The 20,227-nt window shown below is 40.1% G+C and overlaps 1 protein-coding gene across 7 annotated transcripts in view; it reads right to left on the bottom strand.

The window, feature by feature from the left end:
- Positions 1-20,227, bottom strand: part of EML1 (EMAP like 1) — a 79,296-nt gene that overhangs the window by 36,641 nt on the left and 22,428 nt on the right. For 4 of the 7 annotated variants that reach the window (XM_075193539.1, XM_075193542.1, XM_075193540.1 and 1 more), the window contains exon 2: positions 3,404-3,586. In XM_075193539.1, the coding sequence (XP_075049640.1) occupies positions 3,404-3,586 (183 nt within the window). Of the gene's footprint in view, positions 1-291; positions 322-2,028; positions 2,086-3,403; positions 3,587-20,227 lie in introns of all 7 variants that reach the window. The other 3 variants (XM_075193536.1, XM_075193537.1, XM_075193538.1) reach the window with 3 other exon arrangements.

Below are 20,227 nucleotides of genomic sequence, written 5' to 3'. Positions count from 1 at the left end.
AATGGACAATGTGAGTGGGTGGGATCTGCTTTATGGGTACACACAGACAGCCAGACAGGATGGATGAGCCCCTACGTAGTGTCACATGGCAGATCACACAAATGTTTATAACAATCCCCAATACATTTATATTGGGGTAAACAAGTGAGGAATAAGAACATTGTTGTGTGAGCCCCATTTCTATGGTTACATTAAAAAAACATGCATCATTTCATCACATTGTTTATCACTAGCATGGACTCCAATGAAACAAATAAGAAATCGTATTGGAAGACGTTGCTTGTAGATTACCTTTTTGTTTTTCCTTCCCAAACACGGACGCTGTATGAAAACAGATAACACCTCATATTTTCTAGAAGACTGGGTGTGTTTTTAGCACATCGTATAGTTAAAAATGTAAAGAAATAAAGATATTGCGAACAGATTTAATAATCATCATCATCTTAATTCATTTAAAGGGCGTCACCAGATCTGCAGCACACTCAGCAGAAATAAACAGAACAAAAAAATAAGATAAGGGACAAGAGAAACAATAGAATGTGTACAAATCGATACAAGAGACTATAGAGAAAGCAATTACATAAGACACAACTAGGACAAAGGAAACATCACAGAGAGGATGATGGGATAAGGAGGTAGAGGGGGCCAAACTTGTGAGAGTAGGAGGATTAAGGTAGTGAACGGAGACGATAGATGTGGAGTGAAGGGGCGGGTGGAGCATAAGGAGGGGATGGTCTACGGATTGGGCCGGTAGGTATTTTAATGACCTTAAAATATTGCACTGTATCTATATGCCATTCTTTACTAAGATAATAACAGCAAACAACGACATTTCATTGAACAAACTTCCTTTTAGGAGGAAAGCTGGGTAAAGTGTTTCATCACCTACAGCCAATACAAGCAGCACCAACATTCATCTCAATGCAGTCAATCAATTCTTCTGGACCCAGTGACATCACTGAAGCATTAAACCCTGTAGAGGCAGCTGGACCAACAGCCACACGACTGCAGCCAATCAATTTACCAGAAACCAATGACATCACTGAAGTGCACAGTAGTGGCAGTGAAAGAGTGATGTCACTGGTTCCTAGGAAATGGATTAGCTGCTTGGTCATAGATATTGGTATAGTCCAAGATGGCTGCCTCCATATAAAAGCAACATGCACTTTGCAAAGCCTTGCATATGCAAGGAAGATGTTAATACAATGGCCTTTGCTTTTCAAGACTATTGTTTACAACAGGAATGCAATATAGGGTCTATTATATATGTTAAAAAGGGACATTATTCTGAAATGCTGTTATTGCTTATTCTGTAATGTTATTGATGCTTTAAAGAAACAAGTTCCCTTTTTTTTTTTTTATGAGAGATGCTTTGTTAAGTGGAGGTAACTCTACCATGTTTCCTGAACATTATAATCCAGTTGAACAGTATTCAAAATACACAAATACTGCAAACATGCACATGAAATTATGAGGATCACCACAAGATACATATTGCAAGGGTTAAATAAGATTACAGTTTTCTGTTTAAAGCTCCATTACCACCTAGGAAACACTTTTTTCCCCCCCAATATGCCCTCTCTGCCCTAGCTGAAGTCCTGGAAAAAACGGGTGACCCAACAGAAACACAGAACCAGCAAGTAACTGAAGATCACCCTCTTTATTTAGAGACGGAGGTGGGGGTCAGCAGAATGACTAGTCACCAGCCGCAATATGTGGCTTGTGATTGGTCCTCCTGCTCACACCCCAAAACCCCTTCCCAATTTTCGTCTCGCAGCCCAAATTGCTCCAATCAGGAAAAAGGGGTGTCCTAGGGAAACATTTTCCTACGGGGTAATGCAGCTTTAAATTCCCCTACAGCCAGGAATTTCGTGCAGTACTTATTAGAAGATAGAGGCACACCTTACCCCAAAAACACTGCATATTAGAACTATGTTAAAATGCACATTTATTATTAATAAAAATGACACTTGCATATGCCAAAAATCCGTTTTAGTGTTCACGCAGTATAATTCCTTATTATCTTACCTGAACCTGCAGAACTGCAATGCCTGTCAGTATCTGACCTCTTATGAATACTCTGATCTAGAGAGTAACGGGGTACTCACATTATAGGGGGTAGAACACAAAAACACTTTAAAAGAGAAAAAGAAACAAAACAAGGATAAAATTCTGCAATCTCTGTAACAATCACAGAAATTCTACAGTTTGAGAAGAAACTAAATATGTTGTGACTATAATATTAGGAGGCAGCCTCTGAACAACTCGGGGAAAAGATTTAAAGGGACATTTTTTGATCGATATGATCTTATAATATCCCAAGTACAGACTCAATAAGAATTTACATGAATTTGTATCAACTATTTTACTGCACACAGAAGATTTCTATTCTCTCCATCCTGCAGTAACTTTTGCTATCCCAACGTCCATAGGACAATGAGAGGTATATAAAACCAGCTTATATCTTTCAAGACAGTTCATCATAGCGAATTCTTCAAGCGACATGACAATACACTACTTAACCACTCTCAATAGGGCTGTTAAATGCTAAAGATCTATAGTTCTACCCTCACCACTTTACAAGCTTTTCTTTTCACATCTACCATCCTGTTAACAAAACACTTTTCTCTGCTCTACAAAATTTTTAACTAAAGCTGAATGAAGCTTTTTTTAAGTGACTGGATAGCCACAATAAATGGGAACTTCAAGCGATCCGAAACAGAAGCCATAGCTGTGAGAAACTGTGGCACCGTCTTCAGCGAGACGGAATTCTAAGTTGTGCAAAAGATCAGGACAAGTTCCACACGAACGCCACAAAGTTGGCACGAGAACAAAGCCAGTGAGTCAGCTCACATCCACGTTGGATGCCTGAAAATATATTTTAGGCGCTATGAAGTCAGGATTCACTCTGAGCCTCCCACACGTTATGCAGCCAATGTCATCGTGTGAAGTTATTTGTTCTGGGACTTTCAAAGTTTATGGTGGAAATGTAGGATGACACAGCGGGAAAATAAAGGCGGATAGAGAACAGTTACCTTGCTGTAGGCGGTCATAGCAAACACAACTACCTCTCCCTAGAAAGTGCATAGTGGTTATTCTATTTGAAAATACACATTGGGCATAGAAAAAATAAATCTAGCTGCAAGAATATACAGTGGAACGAGTGCCACTACCAGCATTTTACAGACCTTTTTGCTCAGTACACTTTCCAATGAAGGATTACATCACTATGACTTAGTGCGACAGTAAAAATAAATAAAAATAATAATAAATAAAATAAAAATAAAATAAATAAATAAATAAATAAAAAATAAATAAAAAAAATAAATAAAAATAAATTATATATAACTATTTGCAGAGTCTGTTCATACAAACGGGAAGCTGGGGATACAATATAACGCACCTTTGGTGGGTCCTTTCCGGCTCTGCATGGCCTGCTGCTCTTCCGAGACATTCAGCCGTCTCACGACATCAGCCAAGGCCGACTTCAGCAGCTGTATCTCGTCCTCCTGGATCTGCACTCGCTGCTCCAAGGATGCAATGCGATCGGTCACCTCCATACTGCTGGAGGCAGAGGCGCTGTCATCTGAAACAGGAGCAGAGTTCAGGACACCGGTAAACACACAGGCTGGGCACACGCTTCAATCTGCTACTGGGCCATTTACTAAATACGTCCTACCGACTTTCTGCCAACGACACACAACATAACTAGCTCCAAACTGGGGAAAACAGAATCGCTTTGTAATTACAAATAAATATTACAATATTATAGATATGCCAAGACTCCACTCTTGACCCACTAAAAGGTAATTATTGCAGTAAACTGGTTTGATTAGCAACTGGACAAAATCCAAGAGGTCTTTGAAAACACTTAGCACAAATTCAAGTGTGAACGCGTGTTGGCAAAGTTAATGCAACGTCTCAGCAAATTATCACCAGCCGTTCTGGCCGAATGCCAGAGATATCTAAGGATCGTCTGTAAAAACAGATGAGCCATAATTAAGGTGGAAATTTAGGCTTACCTTAAAAATAGTGAAAAACCACAATCACTGATACTGTAGTATTTTAGTAAATATGGTTGTTGCTTCTGTCAACTAAATCATTTGTGCTGCCACACAATCCCATACAAACTACTGTGTCTTGTAACAAATTGTTCTTTGCCAGATAGAAAAACCCTGTGACATTTATTATAGGTTTTCCATTCTGAATTGAATTTAATTTTTCCACCACCGACTTGAATGTTATGAAATGCATCTCTTGACCCCTCATACAGCATCCAAGTAAACGCATGACCTCATCCTCTCCCACACCATTTACTGTAACATCCTCATTTAATCTGTCCTCTCTATTACGTCGCTTAGGATTTATTCCAAACCCCACTGCTCAGATCTCTTGGCACAACTGGCTTTTCCCCTCTAAAACTATTTCATCCATCATCCAATTATATCTTTGAAGAATCTATACTCTCCTACTCCATTTATTTTAATTAGCCGCTCTCCTTGTCTCCTTCGTCTAGCCTAGCTCTCATCATTTCTTTAGTAGTAGAACGAGAATCCACTTAATATTCAAGATGTACTTTCTGGTCTTTTTCAAATCCGATCTGTAAATTCCCCTCGGAAAAGAATGCTCGAACTGATCTGCACGGTGCAGGAAAACCCCAAATTAATTCATTTCCCTGAACTGTGCACCTGCTACCCTGCCTGACAGGTCAGTGATGGTCATACGGTGAGGAGTGTCTGCATGTCAAGTGAAGCACACGCCTCAATTATAGATGCACATGGGTGACACATGTAATCCGTACTCACTAGTCCATGGGAGAATACAACAGACTGGGCTGGGTTTTCTTGGAAAATGCCATATTGTCCCATGGGAAAGTGGGAATAGAGGGCTTTAGTCCTCGGTACGGATGTGGAGTGTAATATAAAAGCTTGTCCCTGTTTTTTCTTTATCTGGCTTAGTGAGCATATGATACAGAATTCATAAATGCACACAAATTGCAAATGTAAGCCTATGTGCTTTGAAACTACACAGTACCACTTCCCTAGTCCTTTACAAAATAGGAGCAGGTGTTTAGAGTTATATAATGAACTAGGGAAGAGCGCTCTGCAGTTCTACATCTTATACAGACAATAGGAGGGTTTCTGCAGTGAGGTTTGAAAACTTGTCTCAGCCACATCAAAGTACTTCCAAAAGTGCAAAGCCGTAATACTGACAAACTGCAATGTCCTCGTTTTTTTATGCAATGTCAGCATCTATTTCTATTTTCTTTGTAAACTAAAGTTCTACTGAAGTTTAAAATCAAAATACGGTGATCACATTCATACCTCCCACACAGTGTCCTGAATATTTACACTTAAGCGACCACGTTACCTGTCTATCTTATCATATTCTGACTGGCGAGGCCGGATGTTATTCTATATTGTTCAACCTTACATTTATACAGTAATGCTACCACTATGCTTTAATGAAGAAAAACAAAAGTAGTAAAAGACTAACTGGCTTTAGCATTGAAGATCATTTATGTACAAGAAAGAAAAAGCAAATCCTGATTTATATAATGTGGCCCTTCCTGTGGCCCTGTTTACACAGTAAGCGCATGGATTTATATAACCATAGGGTGTAGTGTGCTGGGGTGTAGAATTCTGCATCTTCTGATTGGATGAGCTGGATGGATGGGATTGGGGAATACAGGCCGGACCCACTTCTCATATCGCAGCCACATACAAAATCTACATTTTATTGTATGGGACAAGATGAGAATTGAGGCGTTTACAAGCGACACAGAACTTTTTTCTCGTCACTAATGGACGTTATTTTTACACATCCTTAGAAGTGGTGCAGACAGACCCCAGTCTGTCAATGGGGACACCATTGTAACCTCCCAAGCAAACTGTACAAAGGAAAGCGCACTTAAAAGGGGAAATTCTAACAATGAAGTAAAACGTACAATGGCAGCATCCGTGATAAAGACAGAGGAGATGTCCCCTCACATGATTAATGTAAGTTATAATCAAAGCTAAACCGAGCAGTAAAGATGAGAAGGGGGAACCAGCGGCGTGGTCCTAAAATGATAATAGACCGGACTTTGCAGTGACATTTTCACTCTCTCTACAATGCGCATTTTCAGCAGGAACCACAATGAGACAGAAGCAGGTGCAGAGTGAGTTCTGGGGACAGTTCCCAAAAGCAGGATGCGGGCGTACGGACAAATAAGCGCGGTGTGAAAAATTAAAATGTACTATGGGGGAGTCTATCCCCGGGATTATACGTTACCTCCATCCTGTCTACTCACCTAAACAGGGTTTCCCACTTCCAGATGGGAAAAGAGTTTGCAAGAGAGCATGTATAAATCAATAAAGTAATCAGAGGGTGGAAAGGTGCTTGAAAGGCGCGATAAATATTGTACCACGCATGTACACGCCATATTCTTTTTATTTCTTTTAGCAGAACAAGTTTGAAGCAGGTGAAACACTTAGAACATCCATAATCCATTACGGACTTGATAACCAATACACTGTAGCAGAGAATTCCAGTCTCACGGTCGCCTGACGCCCAGTAATTACATAATGACTTCGGATCAACTTTTTGACGGAACAGAAACTAGCACATAAGAAACATCAAAACAACAACAACGACTACAGTAAATGTTACACGTTGCTGAAGATAGATCTCATTCCTGAGTGACGATAATATACACGTATTTGAAGTGAAGCCAAAATGTTGTGGTTATGTTCAGTTCCTCTGCATTCCTCGTCCTAATGTCATAGTCAGCACTTTTGAGTCTACTGTAAAGATTTTCTGGGTGATCTTATTTAGAACGATTGGGGTACATAAATTCCTGTTGTCCAGGGTACATTCCGCAGCTTCAGAATGTGGATAGAATGGACTTCAAAATATGAAAACATTGTTCTTAACGAAGATAATTCTGTCAGTACACACTGACATTCAATGCAGAGGCAGAATGAGTCACATCTCCCCTCACTGGGGGATTCTAGTGGCTCTGCCGTTCATCTGAGTGTGTTGCAGAGTGTTGTGTGGACGATTTCCTTCTGTCCATGAAGTCACATCCACTTTCAGTTTTGTGAGTGGCATCTAGAGATACCATTTGTCCTATTGCCAAGCCCAAATCACTTTCTAATGCCCACACAATGGGCACGGATGCAGTTTCTTATTGAGCAAAACATAAAGGCTACCTGCTATTTCTGTAGTAGATATCATTTAGAGTTCAGCTAGGGCGTGTCCCCTCTAAACTCTAAATCATACTGGCCTACTCTCAAAATCATATCTTCTGTTCCCAAATGAGACCTAATCTTTGCACAGTTGTAAGTAAACAGCATTATCCTCCAACTTCCTGGGAGCCGAGCTGATTAAGCGAGATCTCTTTGTGGAGGTCTACCCACAGGAACAGAATTTGCCTGCTTTTTCATGTATTTCGTCAATGCAAATCCGCACCAAGGCTCCTATGGCCACAAAATGCTGAACCAATATGAAAAGGTCTGAACAATAAACCTCCTGCACAGTGCACAGATTGTATACTTGTACCGCAAGCTTAATATAGGAGACTGGGCACAGTGCATGTTACCTAGACATGTGCAATTATTCCCAATGCCACCTGCAATAATTAGTGTCACAAAGTTGTATAAATCTGGGTGTTGCACAGTTCGGGATAAAAGACAACCTCCCAATAACCTTGTTGTTCAATAAATGACACATTTCACCATAATCCTAGTCCCTGGAATGTCCAGGAACTAAAATTGCAAATATAAAACAAATGGTTTTTGTGATGCAAGAATCAAATCCAGCATCCCTTAAGGCGGAAGTACTGGTTAAAGTACAGTATCTAAACAGAGGAGGCAGTGTTCAAAAGAACACAAGAGGGTTTGGGGCCACTGGCACCAGTAGGCTTCACCTCTATAACTGGTCACATGTATTTACTAGGTTTAAAAATTCTAGTTAAAGTATGTTTTTATCATAGTTGCCAACATTGGCAACTTGTGTTCCGGGAGGTAGGTGGGTGTGTGGGGGTGGTGCTCGAAGAATTATGTCGTTAGTCCCACCCCCAAAACCACATCACTTTTTCCAGGCCAATAAAAAATAGGGGGTGGGGCCACAGTGACGCGTACATGCCACCACTAAGCCCCACCCCCTCCATTTAATTTGTAGAGCCGGCCAGGAATCGGGAGAATTGCCTGCTCTCCTGGGGGTCCGAGAGACCAACCCAGACTTCGGGAGTCTCCCATTCCAGGAGAGTTGGCACATATGTTTTTTATGCCAGTGGGCACAGACTAAAGCTGGGTATACACCTATGCAATTATCGTGCAAATCACATAATAAAGGACCATTTGGTCAGATATTGCAAGAGTGTGTACACATCCACGATCATGTTTTATCTTGCAAAACCACATCACATCGTTTGATTTGGTTTTATAAACTTCCTAAAAATTACAATCAGCAATGGAACGATGTCAGACAAACGTGGAAGTGTGTACGCACTCACGACCAGAAGTGTAGACAGATATCTGTAGCGTGTACAGCATACTTGTCAACTTTTCCTCGTTGGTATCAGGGAGATCCCGGGGGAAGTGGGCGTGCGGGGGCAGCGCTTGACGAATCGCATCATTTTGGCACCGTCCCCTAAACGATTGTCACAATTTTGGCCAATTACAGCAGGGGGGGGGCTAAGATGACAATATTTGCGTTGTTAAGCCCCGCCCCCGATCTATTGCGGGGGTGAGAACCAGGAGGTTGCCCTGCTCTCCTGGGAGGTCTCCCAGTATGTGGGAGTCTCACGGATATTCTGGGAGATTAGGCAACTATGCGTTATAGAAAAGCAGCTAATGAATCTCTAGAGACTGAAGTGTCTTTTACATTTCTGTCTCCATTACTGAAGTCATGTTGTCTTTCCTTTCAGTCTTTGATTAAATCTTGGTCTTCTTGAAAATGGCCACCTCCATAGGCATCAATACATGGACATAGGACACAATTTCTGAACTGTGTCATCATGCCACAGATGGTGAAGCCAACCACGTCTTGTACAGCATCAGGGAGAATGCCAGACTCTTCAGGGAGTGAGGGAGATCACCCCTATTTCAGGAGAGTTGGCAAGAATGGTATACAGAGTCACTATCTTCTCAGCAGAAGGTTATGATGGACTAAGATCACAGATCTGAAGGTAAACTGTGTAGGTGTGTACACATGAATCAGTAAAATAGTAACAGAACTCACATCTGATGTAAGGCTGCATAGGAGTGTACCCAGCTTAAGATAGATAAAAGCGCAGTTTATCTCATACACAACACTGAACACTTTCACTTCAGCTGAATTACAAGGGAGCAGCCAGGAAACTTCCGCACAAGATTCTAAGTGAACTTTATACTTTTGTAGAAGTCTGGCCCAACGTTGGACATTTGAACGTGACATTTAAACATTATGACATAATCTTCAAATAAAATCAGACAACGGTTCATTGTGCCTCAGATCAGAACACTCTGCAAATACACACAAAACAAAGATAAGAACAAATGCCGTTCACTGCAAATATATTACAAATAAAGACTCCCTTTTAAAAAAAAAACAAAATCAACTCTTTTTAAAATTACATTATTTTAGAGGTTACCCCCATTTTTATAGCATAGTAGAAGAATTGAATGGTGGTCGCTAGTTCTAAGACTGCACTCGCCTGTGTCTCCAACACAGATAGGAAGCTCTTGGCTCACAAGTTTGTGGGACTACAAGTCCCAGCCTGACGAGCCACAGTTGGCCCATCTCCAGCCTCTCAGTCCATTATGCCACTAGAGTAAAACAAACCAATGTCTTGGATTATAATGTCTCTCACGGTAGGTGACTGCTAGTAGTAATGTGCCCTCTGTCAGTGGTTTGCATCCTCAGTGGTCTTGTGGTAAAAGTGCCACACAAGTCATTTTATCATGGCCCAATGTTAAAAGTTTTGTAAATTACAACTAATCTTTACATCCTATGAAATCTTTCAGTCTGATATTGTGAAATATTACATATATCCCTACACAATCATTGGGAATAACTTTTATACCATTTCAAATACCTCAATACTATTTAGACTAAGATTTTACATCTACGTGTCTCCACTTGTGGAAAAAAAATATTTATTTAGATACATTTTTGAAGCCCTCTAAAGAATTAGTATCCGTGTCTATGGAAAAATCAGCATCGCTGGAAAATAAAAACATTTTAGTGCAGTGTAATTTGAAGGACATGCTTAATAAATATTTTTTGATAAATCATACTGTGGGCGACAGTACCTATAAATGCCGCGATACTCCTCGCATTTACTGTCTAGTAACACAATATTGTCACTAAGACAGAAGGAACAGCATCTCTCATCCTGTTACCCCAAGATCACTATAATTGTTCCAAAAAGCAAAATTAACCTGCTGTTTAGGATTAAACTACTGAAGCTGTTAAGATCGTTGAATAAGTGGTGTACTTGTGGCATTGCTGAATAATGCCCAAATTATGTCAGCTTCAGTGGGACGTGGAAACAAAGTGTAACAACTTCTCTACACTAGAGATTAGGGTTTAACTAAAATAACTGTATGCAACACTGACGTGACAAGTGCAATGCACAACAAGGAACGGATCAATGTTTAACCAAATGCAGGTCGGCGCTAATAACACTACATTTATACAGTGTAACTTCTACACAATCCAGAGACTCTAACAGTTCTCTCTCCTCTTTTAGAAAGGTAATTATCACTTTCCTAAAAGTCATGTTAGGAGACGATTACTGGCTACATATATAACTAGGCTGAGATATTTTTACATGAATGCAGTGCGGATACTGACGTTGACAGACAGGGCCATCAGACATGTGGAGAGGTCGGAGGGGCAGTTGGGGGTGATCAAGGAAATGGGGGGGGGGGGGTTGAGGTGGTAATGCAGACACTTTCATTTGTACTGGGTTGCACAGTTCTGCTGGCAGACAATGCTTCCCCTGTATTAGTTGTGTCCAATTCTGTTTATAATATTATCATTGATTATATCCTAGTTATCCAGATATATAATGGCCTATACGGCTGCTCGGCTTTAGGGCTAAGCAGCTGGAAGCTCATGCCAAAACAGTGAGACCATCCAGGTTCACAGTTATAGTTCATGCTGACTGGAATAGACAACAACCTCTTCCAGTCCATAAAAGTTGTGATTTGAATCCATTTAAGTCTAACTCCCTAACTGGCCGGCAATCTCAGTACGTATCACCATTTATTTATATAGAGCCACTGATTCTGCAGCGCCGTACAGAGAACTCACTCACATCAATCCCTGTCCCATTGGAGCTTACAGTCTAAATTCCCTACTATACACACAGACAGAGAGCGAGAGACTAGGGTCAATTTTGATAGCAACCAATTAATCTACTAGTATGTTTTTGGAGTGTGGGAGGAAACCAGAGCACGCGGAGGTAACCCACGCAAACACGGGGAGAACATACAAACTACACACAGATAAGGACATGGTCGGGAAGAATTGCACTCATGACCCCAGTGCTGTGAGGCAGAAATGCTAACCACTTAGCCAACGTGCTGCTACGTATCAGCTCCTTTAAGCGGACATTAATCATTCACTGTAAGAGTTTTCTTAATAGAACTTGCCCTGTACACATATACTTATCACCGGCGTGCCCGTCCTATCAGTGTATCAGTGTATAACAGAACAGTACAGTCTACTGTGTTACAAATGTACTTTGAGAATATAAAAAAAAAAAAATGATATAAAAAGGTAAAAACTAGTGCACACAAACTGACACTGTGGGTTTGTGCCAAGTCATAAAAACTCCCAGGAAACAGTATAATAGCTGGACAAATATCAGACACAAGTAGCATGTGTTATTTATATGGTGCAACTCTATAATATCAGGTATTTTAATTCAAGCAGATCACTACACCATGAAGCTAACAATCTAATCCGCAGGTACATAGACACGGACGTCGGGGCCAATTTAGTCAGGAACATATTAAACTACCAATATGTCTTTAGACTGAGAAAAACAGGAGAGAACAGAATGCCAAGACTCGGTCACTGTGCTCTACAAAAATATAAAAAATAAATAAACATTGAGGGCCTGAGTCATTAAGGAGAGCCAAGCATAAAAAAGGAGTAACTTTACACCTGGGCAAAACAATGCTGCTTTGGAGGAAGAGGTAAATTTACAATGAGGGGACAGATTTATAGTTGGGGTAGGGCATGTCCTAGGTCAACTTTATATTTCAGTCTAAAAATAAACCTATCAAGTATTTGTGTGCTACATGAAAAAAAACTGACTGTATTCAACTTATGTGCAAAATAATAACTAATTTGCACCCCTTGCATTTTAACGTGGTTTGTCCAGGGGAACATTTACTCCTTTTTTTTTTGCCTTACTTTCCTTAATGAATCAGATCCGGAATATACAAAGAAAGTAAAACTAACTCAGTGGTTGATTCTCTACCAGATCACATTTGTTCAATGTTTAGTTTGCAGAAAAATCTTTAGAGATATATTGATTGCTAAATATGCAATATAGTATATAAAGTAGTGCTTAAAATCAGAATTAAACCACACGGACACCAGTTAATCTAAAGCTGTCTACATGGCTTTTGTAATTTCTGAGCACAAGTTCCATTCATAGAACTATCTGATCTTTCACCAATTCCGGCATGCGTCTATCAAGTTTTGGTCGGATCTTTCGTTCAGACGCAATTTGCGTCACTCAAAATCAACCACAATTCAAATTGCTTTTGCTTTTCAACGCTTGTGTGAGGCATCACTTCCAGTGTCCCACCGCAAAAACAAAAAAAAGCTTCCGGTCCAAAAAACCCCCCAACAAATAAAGATAATACATTTTCTCTCTCGATAATACACTTTCTAACCACGGGTAGACAGGGCTGGGGGGGCTCTGCCCCCCGGGCTAGCCCCATAGCGTACTACCTTGGGCTGGGTAACTGGGCCGCCAACATTTTTTTCTTTAAAATAAGCTGCCGAGTTGAGTCTTGTCCCCCGGGCTAACATTTGCCAGCCCTCCCCTGTTTCTAACTGCGCCCACCATGCGGCTATCTGCACTTCAGGTAAAACTCTGTAGTTTGAGCTACAACATATGGTCTTTAGTGTTTTAGGGCAAACTATTGTGAAATTGCTGGCTCTGCCCCTGTGTATTAATCCACACAGTGCCTGTGACTCACTGTGCAGACACAGAGAAACTCCTCCCTCCCAACATGGCAGCCTGCCGGTGAGCAGAGAGAGATCAGTGGACATATTTAGTTACTTACAAACCCCCCAGTTATTACACAGCCTCTGAGATATATCCGGGTCACTAAGTGGCTTTACTTACCCTTGGAGAGTACAAATTAGAGGATTGAAATGTTCTAATTTCTCACTGGAGATCCAACCAGTTATCGCACTAGTCGCACCATTAAGACACTAATTTTGTCTTGTTAAAGATGACAAACTATTTGGCTTAGGAGCTGGGTAACAGACATAAATCCTCCGTGCTCGGATACTTGCTCGCATGCCATGTACTCACACCACAGGTGCCCAGCACCACTTGGCAGGTCTGCCAGGGAGAGTCACTCTAGGAGAAACTTCTTGGCTGTTATATGATGCATAAAAATATGTTTCAACATAGAGAGTCTACTACTTGCCTTACTGTAATCTCCAAATCTAAAGTCATAATTTAACGATAGCGTTCAATGATGGGAACAAGAAGAAAACAAAAAACTGTTTAAGGCAAAGACTTAGGGCTCATTCACACTGCATTGGGAAACTGGGTGGGGAACACAAACACATGAAATGCACAGTATAGTCTTATTGCCTTTTTTAATTTTTAATACAGCTTTCAAAAGTTCACAATATGCAGTAAGATTGCTCCACCCGGCTGGTTTCATTTGCCACCCAGTTCTTGGATCCCAACAGAAACCTATTATAATACATTAAACCATTATTTTTCCTATTAGAACAGGCACTAGGTGAGCAGTACAGCCAGCACTGTGTGTTACACCACTGACCACCAGTCCGGCCTCCAAAATTTTTCAATATTATTACAAAATATTACAACTGCCCCCACCTGGCTACTTCTCAATGCCACCCGGCTGGCAACATTTTCTGGGGACAACACTGCAAGTAATCCCATTTAGAGATCAGTGGGGGTAAATGTATCAAGCTGAGAGTTTCCGGCGGGTTTGAAAAGTGGAGATGTTTCCTATAGCAACCAATCAAATTCTAGTTGTCATTTATTTAGTACATTCTACAAATTGACAGCTAGAATTTGATTGGTTCCTATAGACAACATCTCCACTTTTCAAATTTATATAGTGCATACATACATATTTTACAATTTTAGTGGTACTTATTTAATGAGTAAGTACGCCTATTCCTTGGGTTCTCTTTTCAGACTGCTTAGATTAAAGAAGTCTATCGGAGACATTTCTGCAACTGGTGCAAAAGAAAGATGGTGTTGCCCCATGGGAACCAATCAGATGCTTGCTTTCATTTTCTACAAAAATAACAATAAGAATCTGACTGGCTGCTATGGGTAACACTACCTTATTTCATTTGCACCAATTTTCATTAATGTTCCCCTCTGCTTTGTATATAGTTTGTCCTACCCTGACCTAAACTGGAGTTTAGGTATAGCTCATCTGGTGCGGATTAGTAGAGTAGACAATTGGTATGAATTCTATGAGAACTAGCCATGCTTAGCAGACGTTTTTTCGAGCAACTACTTTAACCTCATGTACTACAAAGCTAAACTAAATTCAGGACACAGCGTGCAGAGAATCACTGGCAGCAGACCTTCAGCGAGTCACAACGCAAAGAGCGCCACATGTTGACACCGGACAGGAGCACATATGTGTTTTATCAGGGCAGCAGGCCATGCTTTCTCACACTACGGCCAGAACGGACCTCAAGTAAACGCCACAATCCGCAATCTATCTGGGACGGCTGGAAATTTATAACCCCTTCAATTACGGAGATAGGTTTCCTGTGCTGAGCTCATCAGTAATGATGGAGAGTGAGCCACTTGTGTAATCAATACACGCAGCCAATAACATAATTGCTCTTACTGCTAAAGCATTTTACTGGCGAGCTCTGATTATTTATTGAAAATCACTTTTGATTAAGACGTAGATGTCCTTGGCAAGACTGGTCTTATCCTCTGCAAAAATATAAGAATACAACATACCTCCCAAATATCTCGCTTGAGGGCTCTCGCTCCTTTCAAAGTGTCTCTTTTTTGGGTCTGATATCTAGGTAAGAGATATTCTGTATATTATTATGCTACAGTCAGTAGTTAAGTGGAAATTTAAAAGTGGCGGAATGAAAAATGTAATGGGAATGTAAGTGAATGTATGTAATAGTGTTACAATGAAGGCAGTAGGAGAAGTGGCGGTATGACGTACCACCGTATACACCCCACTTAGACCACTGGTCTCAGTGCTTTGAAGGTGTATATAGTAAAATATATACATAGAGTTTTATTACACCAAAACCTATGGACTTATTCAGACCTATCCACTATTAATGCGCTATTCAGGCTGCTAATGACAAAGTCACCTTAAAAATAGGATAAATGTTTTTGTTGTGGGCTCTGTCCCACCATTACGCTCTAAGATTTTAACGATGGATAATCTATTCCTCATGCGTTAACACACTCCACCAGTACAAGAGATTGTATTCATTCAATTCCAAACTATGGCCTTATCGTTGTGGAGTTTGTATGTTCTCCCTGTGTTTGTGTGAGTTTCCTCCTGGTGCTCCGGTTTCCTCCCACAATCCAAAATCATACTAGTAGGTTAATTGGCTGCTATCAAATTGACCCTAGTCTGTCGGTGTGTATGTTAGGGAATTTAGACTGTAAGCTCCAACGGGGCAGGGACTGATGTGAGCGAGTTCTCTGTACAGCGCTGCGGAATTAATGGCGCTATATAAATAGATGATGAGGATATGTACAATGCATGGAAAAGTGCATCTAAAAAGGACATGTTAGTTACTATGCAGTCTACCAGTTCATATGCGTGAATGAGTCCTAAGTTTCATGAAATGTTCAGGGTCAGGCAACAGGCGGCCCTCCAGTCATTATGGCGCTATAAGCGACAGCAACGGCTAGAGAGCCCAAGATAGTAATTTTAGGACGTATAAGTCTGGAACACGCCAGATGTGCTACAACTTCCTATGTGCATCATGGAAAACGATTCGCTGATTTAGAAAACAGTCACTTGGACAACCTACTAAGTAAGGTACTTGTTAAAGTTGCAGTGAACCATTGAATTGTTTGACCTTAATATAACAGCGCAGCCTACAAACTAGTACTCATTCACAACTGTGACCGTAACACCTGCAACAGTGCATTTCCCAAAAGAATAACCTCAGTTTCATCATGCAGTAGCTTTTTCCTCAAATAACTGCAAGTCATGTTTAACCTAATTTAAACTAAGGCCTTGATAACTCGGTGGTGCTTAATGAAAACCACGTTCTAGGTATATTATAAACCAAACCCAGAGTACTAGAACCAGTTTATTTAGCATTTTCAGTTAACTGAACCCCTCTTGCTGTCTAACAATGGGCATGCATAGTTTAATAACCAAGTAGAAACGCTAATTAAACTGCCACCTTTCTGGTTAAAATTGCATGGGTCATTTTCTATTCCAGAAATCCTATACCTGCAGCAAATGACACCTTGTTTCCCTGCCCCCATCCTCCAGTGAAATATAATTCCTAAGGCCTTTTCACAAGATCCTTTATCCATCTCCCAAGTTGTTCACAATACCCTTCAATGAGCATGCATTCATAGAATCTCTTTATTACATCGATGTATACTGAATTGCACATGAACACAAGCCACTTAATAAAGCATGCAATTAAGCAATATGTCTGTTGCTATGAGGTTATTGTAGTTTTCGTTTTGTTTCCCTGCACAGTTTTAACTAGGCAGTTGATTTATGCTCCTCTGTATCATGCAAATTATTGGTGTATGTAGTCATTCGTACTCAGAAGGTCCATCACGAAAAGCCGTGCAATGCCTCATTATGTTTCACAAGCCCAGCAAGCAACTATACAACTGCTGTTCCTCTGTGTTACCAAAATTAAATAGGTGCCATTTAAATTATGCATCAAAATAGAACTTTATAAATCTAACCGAACATACAGATCCGATTGCCCCAAATGATCATTTTTTAGCTCTAATTTCTCGCATAGCGTTTAGTTTGTAGACAACTACAGTACTGGTTAATAAGGATCAAGTAGGTTTGTAAATTTGTTTATGAAGTTGCTAATAGCCTTGTAAGTTTGTCTGTCATCTATAATACCTGTTGTTACAGACACTGTCACTTCTACGCACGCTAGGATTCTTCAAACGGAATTCATTTCAGTCAGCTCTAGACCCCTACGCTGACATTGTTGTGTGTACTGTCACAGACAATCAATATATAGTCCAAATTATATTAAATGTAGGCGTTACCTTTATACAGTGTCTGATGGGATGGATAAACTATCAGTTCTGCCAAAATGTAGATTAAAATACAAAAAAAAAAAAAAGTAGGCAATTTATAATTGCAGAGATAATTGTACGCCAAAAATCACCTAAAATTGCCTTTAGAAAACCTGTCATACACATAGGAGCTCTTAGAGACAGAGTCAATTGGGCGCAATTTGCACCGATGTTAAGGCTGAAATCTCTGCTTATTTTTCATCGTGAAAAATGAGCGGAGATTCCGGTACCGGCAACGTCCGCTCGCCACTTCGCTGGCAATCGACTCTCCCCCTTAAAATCCATGTTTTTGACCTCAGTTTACCTCAGTAATATCACTAGTTTATCACTAGGCTGCACTGTCACGGATGCCCACAAAATGGCTTCTTTCAATGCGATTATCTCTACGAACAAACCTACAGATGATAGCTCTCAAGCTAAACATGGCACCAGCATCCGAATGAGCTACGAAACCACGACATTTCAACACAGCGTGTCAGAAAATCGCCTACCTACACAGAGCAGGTAGCCATTTTGTGTGCCAAAACAATATTCTGCTATGAATTCACTATAAACTAGTAACATCACTAAAGCAAATGACTTAAGAATACTAGTCCTAGTGATTTGATGGGCTGCATTTTCATAAAATGGCCTCGTCCGCAGTGTGTAGTCGACAGGTACATTTTAATCCAGTACAGTCCAAGTATCTCCATGATGAGGCGTGTGCAAGGGCTTAATACAGTTAAAAATAATTCAATAGATTCTATGAAACTTTCATTAAAGCTTTGACAGTGAGACATTAAAACATGATGCATACCAACAGTTCCTCAAATGTTCCATATACTGCTGTGCTGGAATGTATTCATTGGCAAAACAATTCATTTGAAACTTAACCACATTTACAAAAGTATATGCAAATTGGCTCTGAAGGAGAAACAATGAAATGTCCTTTTATCTCTGGGCCCCGAAAATCAAGGTTCAGCATTGCAGAGAGCTCTTTTTGCACCTGGGTCATTCTACATCAGATCACCCAAAAAAAAAAAATGAAATGTCCACCACCCATCTCAGATTTGTTTGAAATTTTTTTTACTTGTGAGGATGTCAAAATAACTATTTCTGCCAAATATCTCGAATGTCTGACAATTAGTTGATTAAATATTGATTTTTCAATTTATTAAATAATTTACTAATTGCGGCTTCTTTATCCAGTTTATTTGAAGTAACACGGGTGTTTATTAAGGAATCACCACAAAATTTGGACCCCTAAGGTAACTCTTCCTCCCGAATCTAAAAATCCAAACCAAATTACTTTATCTGCCTCATGTTTGCCTTATGGCGAAAAGGCATGTTTTTCTAATAGAATTAAAGACGCCAGACTCAATCGACATTAGGGATCCCATTTTTTTTTGGGAGGGGGGGGGGGGTGTTTAAAAAAGGTATACATTACTACCACACACTAAAAAAAATAAAAAAAAATATGCAAAGTACTCTGTTTCATAGTGGAGAAAAATAAAAATAAGAATAGGTCTATTCTTGTGAAGGTTTCTGTTCCTGCCCCATTAGACGCTGTTAAGCACTGTGTTTCATTGGTAAGATTTCAGGCAGTATTACATTAGGTATATTTCAATGGAGAGGTATTATATCTGCACCTATTAAACACAAATCTAAAAGCTGCAGCAAAGGACAGCAGATTTCTCTAGTTTTATGACAGTAGGCTGCAAGGGTTAAATAAACTGGTTTGTTCACTCAACATATTCATTCAGCATTACCTTCACCTCAATCCCAGTTTAAAGAAAGCGCCTTTCTCCAACCTAAAATAGCAAGATTATGGTTCAGACAACAATAAAAAAAAGTGCTTTCCCCTATTGCCAATTTGTAGTTACCCTACCCCCAAACTAATCCTAGTAAAATGCATGATTCAGATTCACTGGAGCCATTCCCACAGAAAACATGGACAGGAAGGAGTTGGATAAACTTTCCTACATGAATCCCCATCTCTCCAGCAACGCTGGGGGGTGGATAAACCCAATATTATTTTATGCACTTTTACCAGTTAGCATTGAAGAGCAAGCGGTAAGATCGTGTTCATTTGAAAATAAACATTATTAAACACGCTTCTTTTAAAACTGAATGCAGAAGGCATCTATAGATCTAATTTTATTCCAAATTACAATACTTCTACAATTTCAGCTTTAGATGACTGGGCCCAGTCATGAGATGGTTCTTGCTGCAGAGGGGATCTAAAGGAAAAAGTAAATGATATCATGATGGCAATTTAAGATACAAAATAGGTATAAGATTGTAAAAAGAAAAATCTGATATAGCATATATTAAAAAGAATGATACTGCCATAGAAGATCACAGCATAACATGTGTCTTTGCTTAGGCCTGCTAGTTTCTCTAAGGAGCTGATGAAAATCCTGGCCTGCGAAATAATGGATGACGGACATGTGTTTTAATAGTTTTGAGATATACGGATTGCATTGATGCATATTAAGTAGTTAACGCCCCAATCCACACATCTGTCAAGAGAGACTGTGCATACCTAGGCAAAAGCCACTTTGGTTTGCGAATCAAAGGTGCCTCCCGGGCCGGACCCATAGTGGGCTACAATGGGATGTGTCACCTGCAATTTTTTTTATAAATTTAAAATAGGTTGCAGGGTTGAGCCTTGCCCTCTGAGTTAACATTTGCCAACCCTCCCCTGGCGGTGGTGTAAGGGTAACGTCAGATTGGTTCAATTCACAAAGTTAG

Source organism: Mixophyes fleayi, chromosome 12 (genome assembly GCF_038048845.1).
Source record: "Mixophyes fleayi isolate aMixFle1 chromosome 12, aMixFle1.hap1, whole genome shotgun sequence".
NCBI lineage: Eukaryota > Metazoa > Chordata > Amphibia > Anura > Limnodynastidae > Mixophyes > Mixophyes fleayi.
The sequence above is the reverse complement of the archived record's forward strand: the minus strand, read 5'-3'. Positions and strand labels throughout refer to the sequence as shown.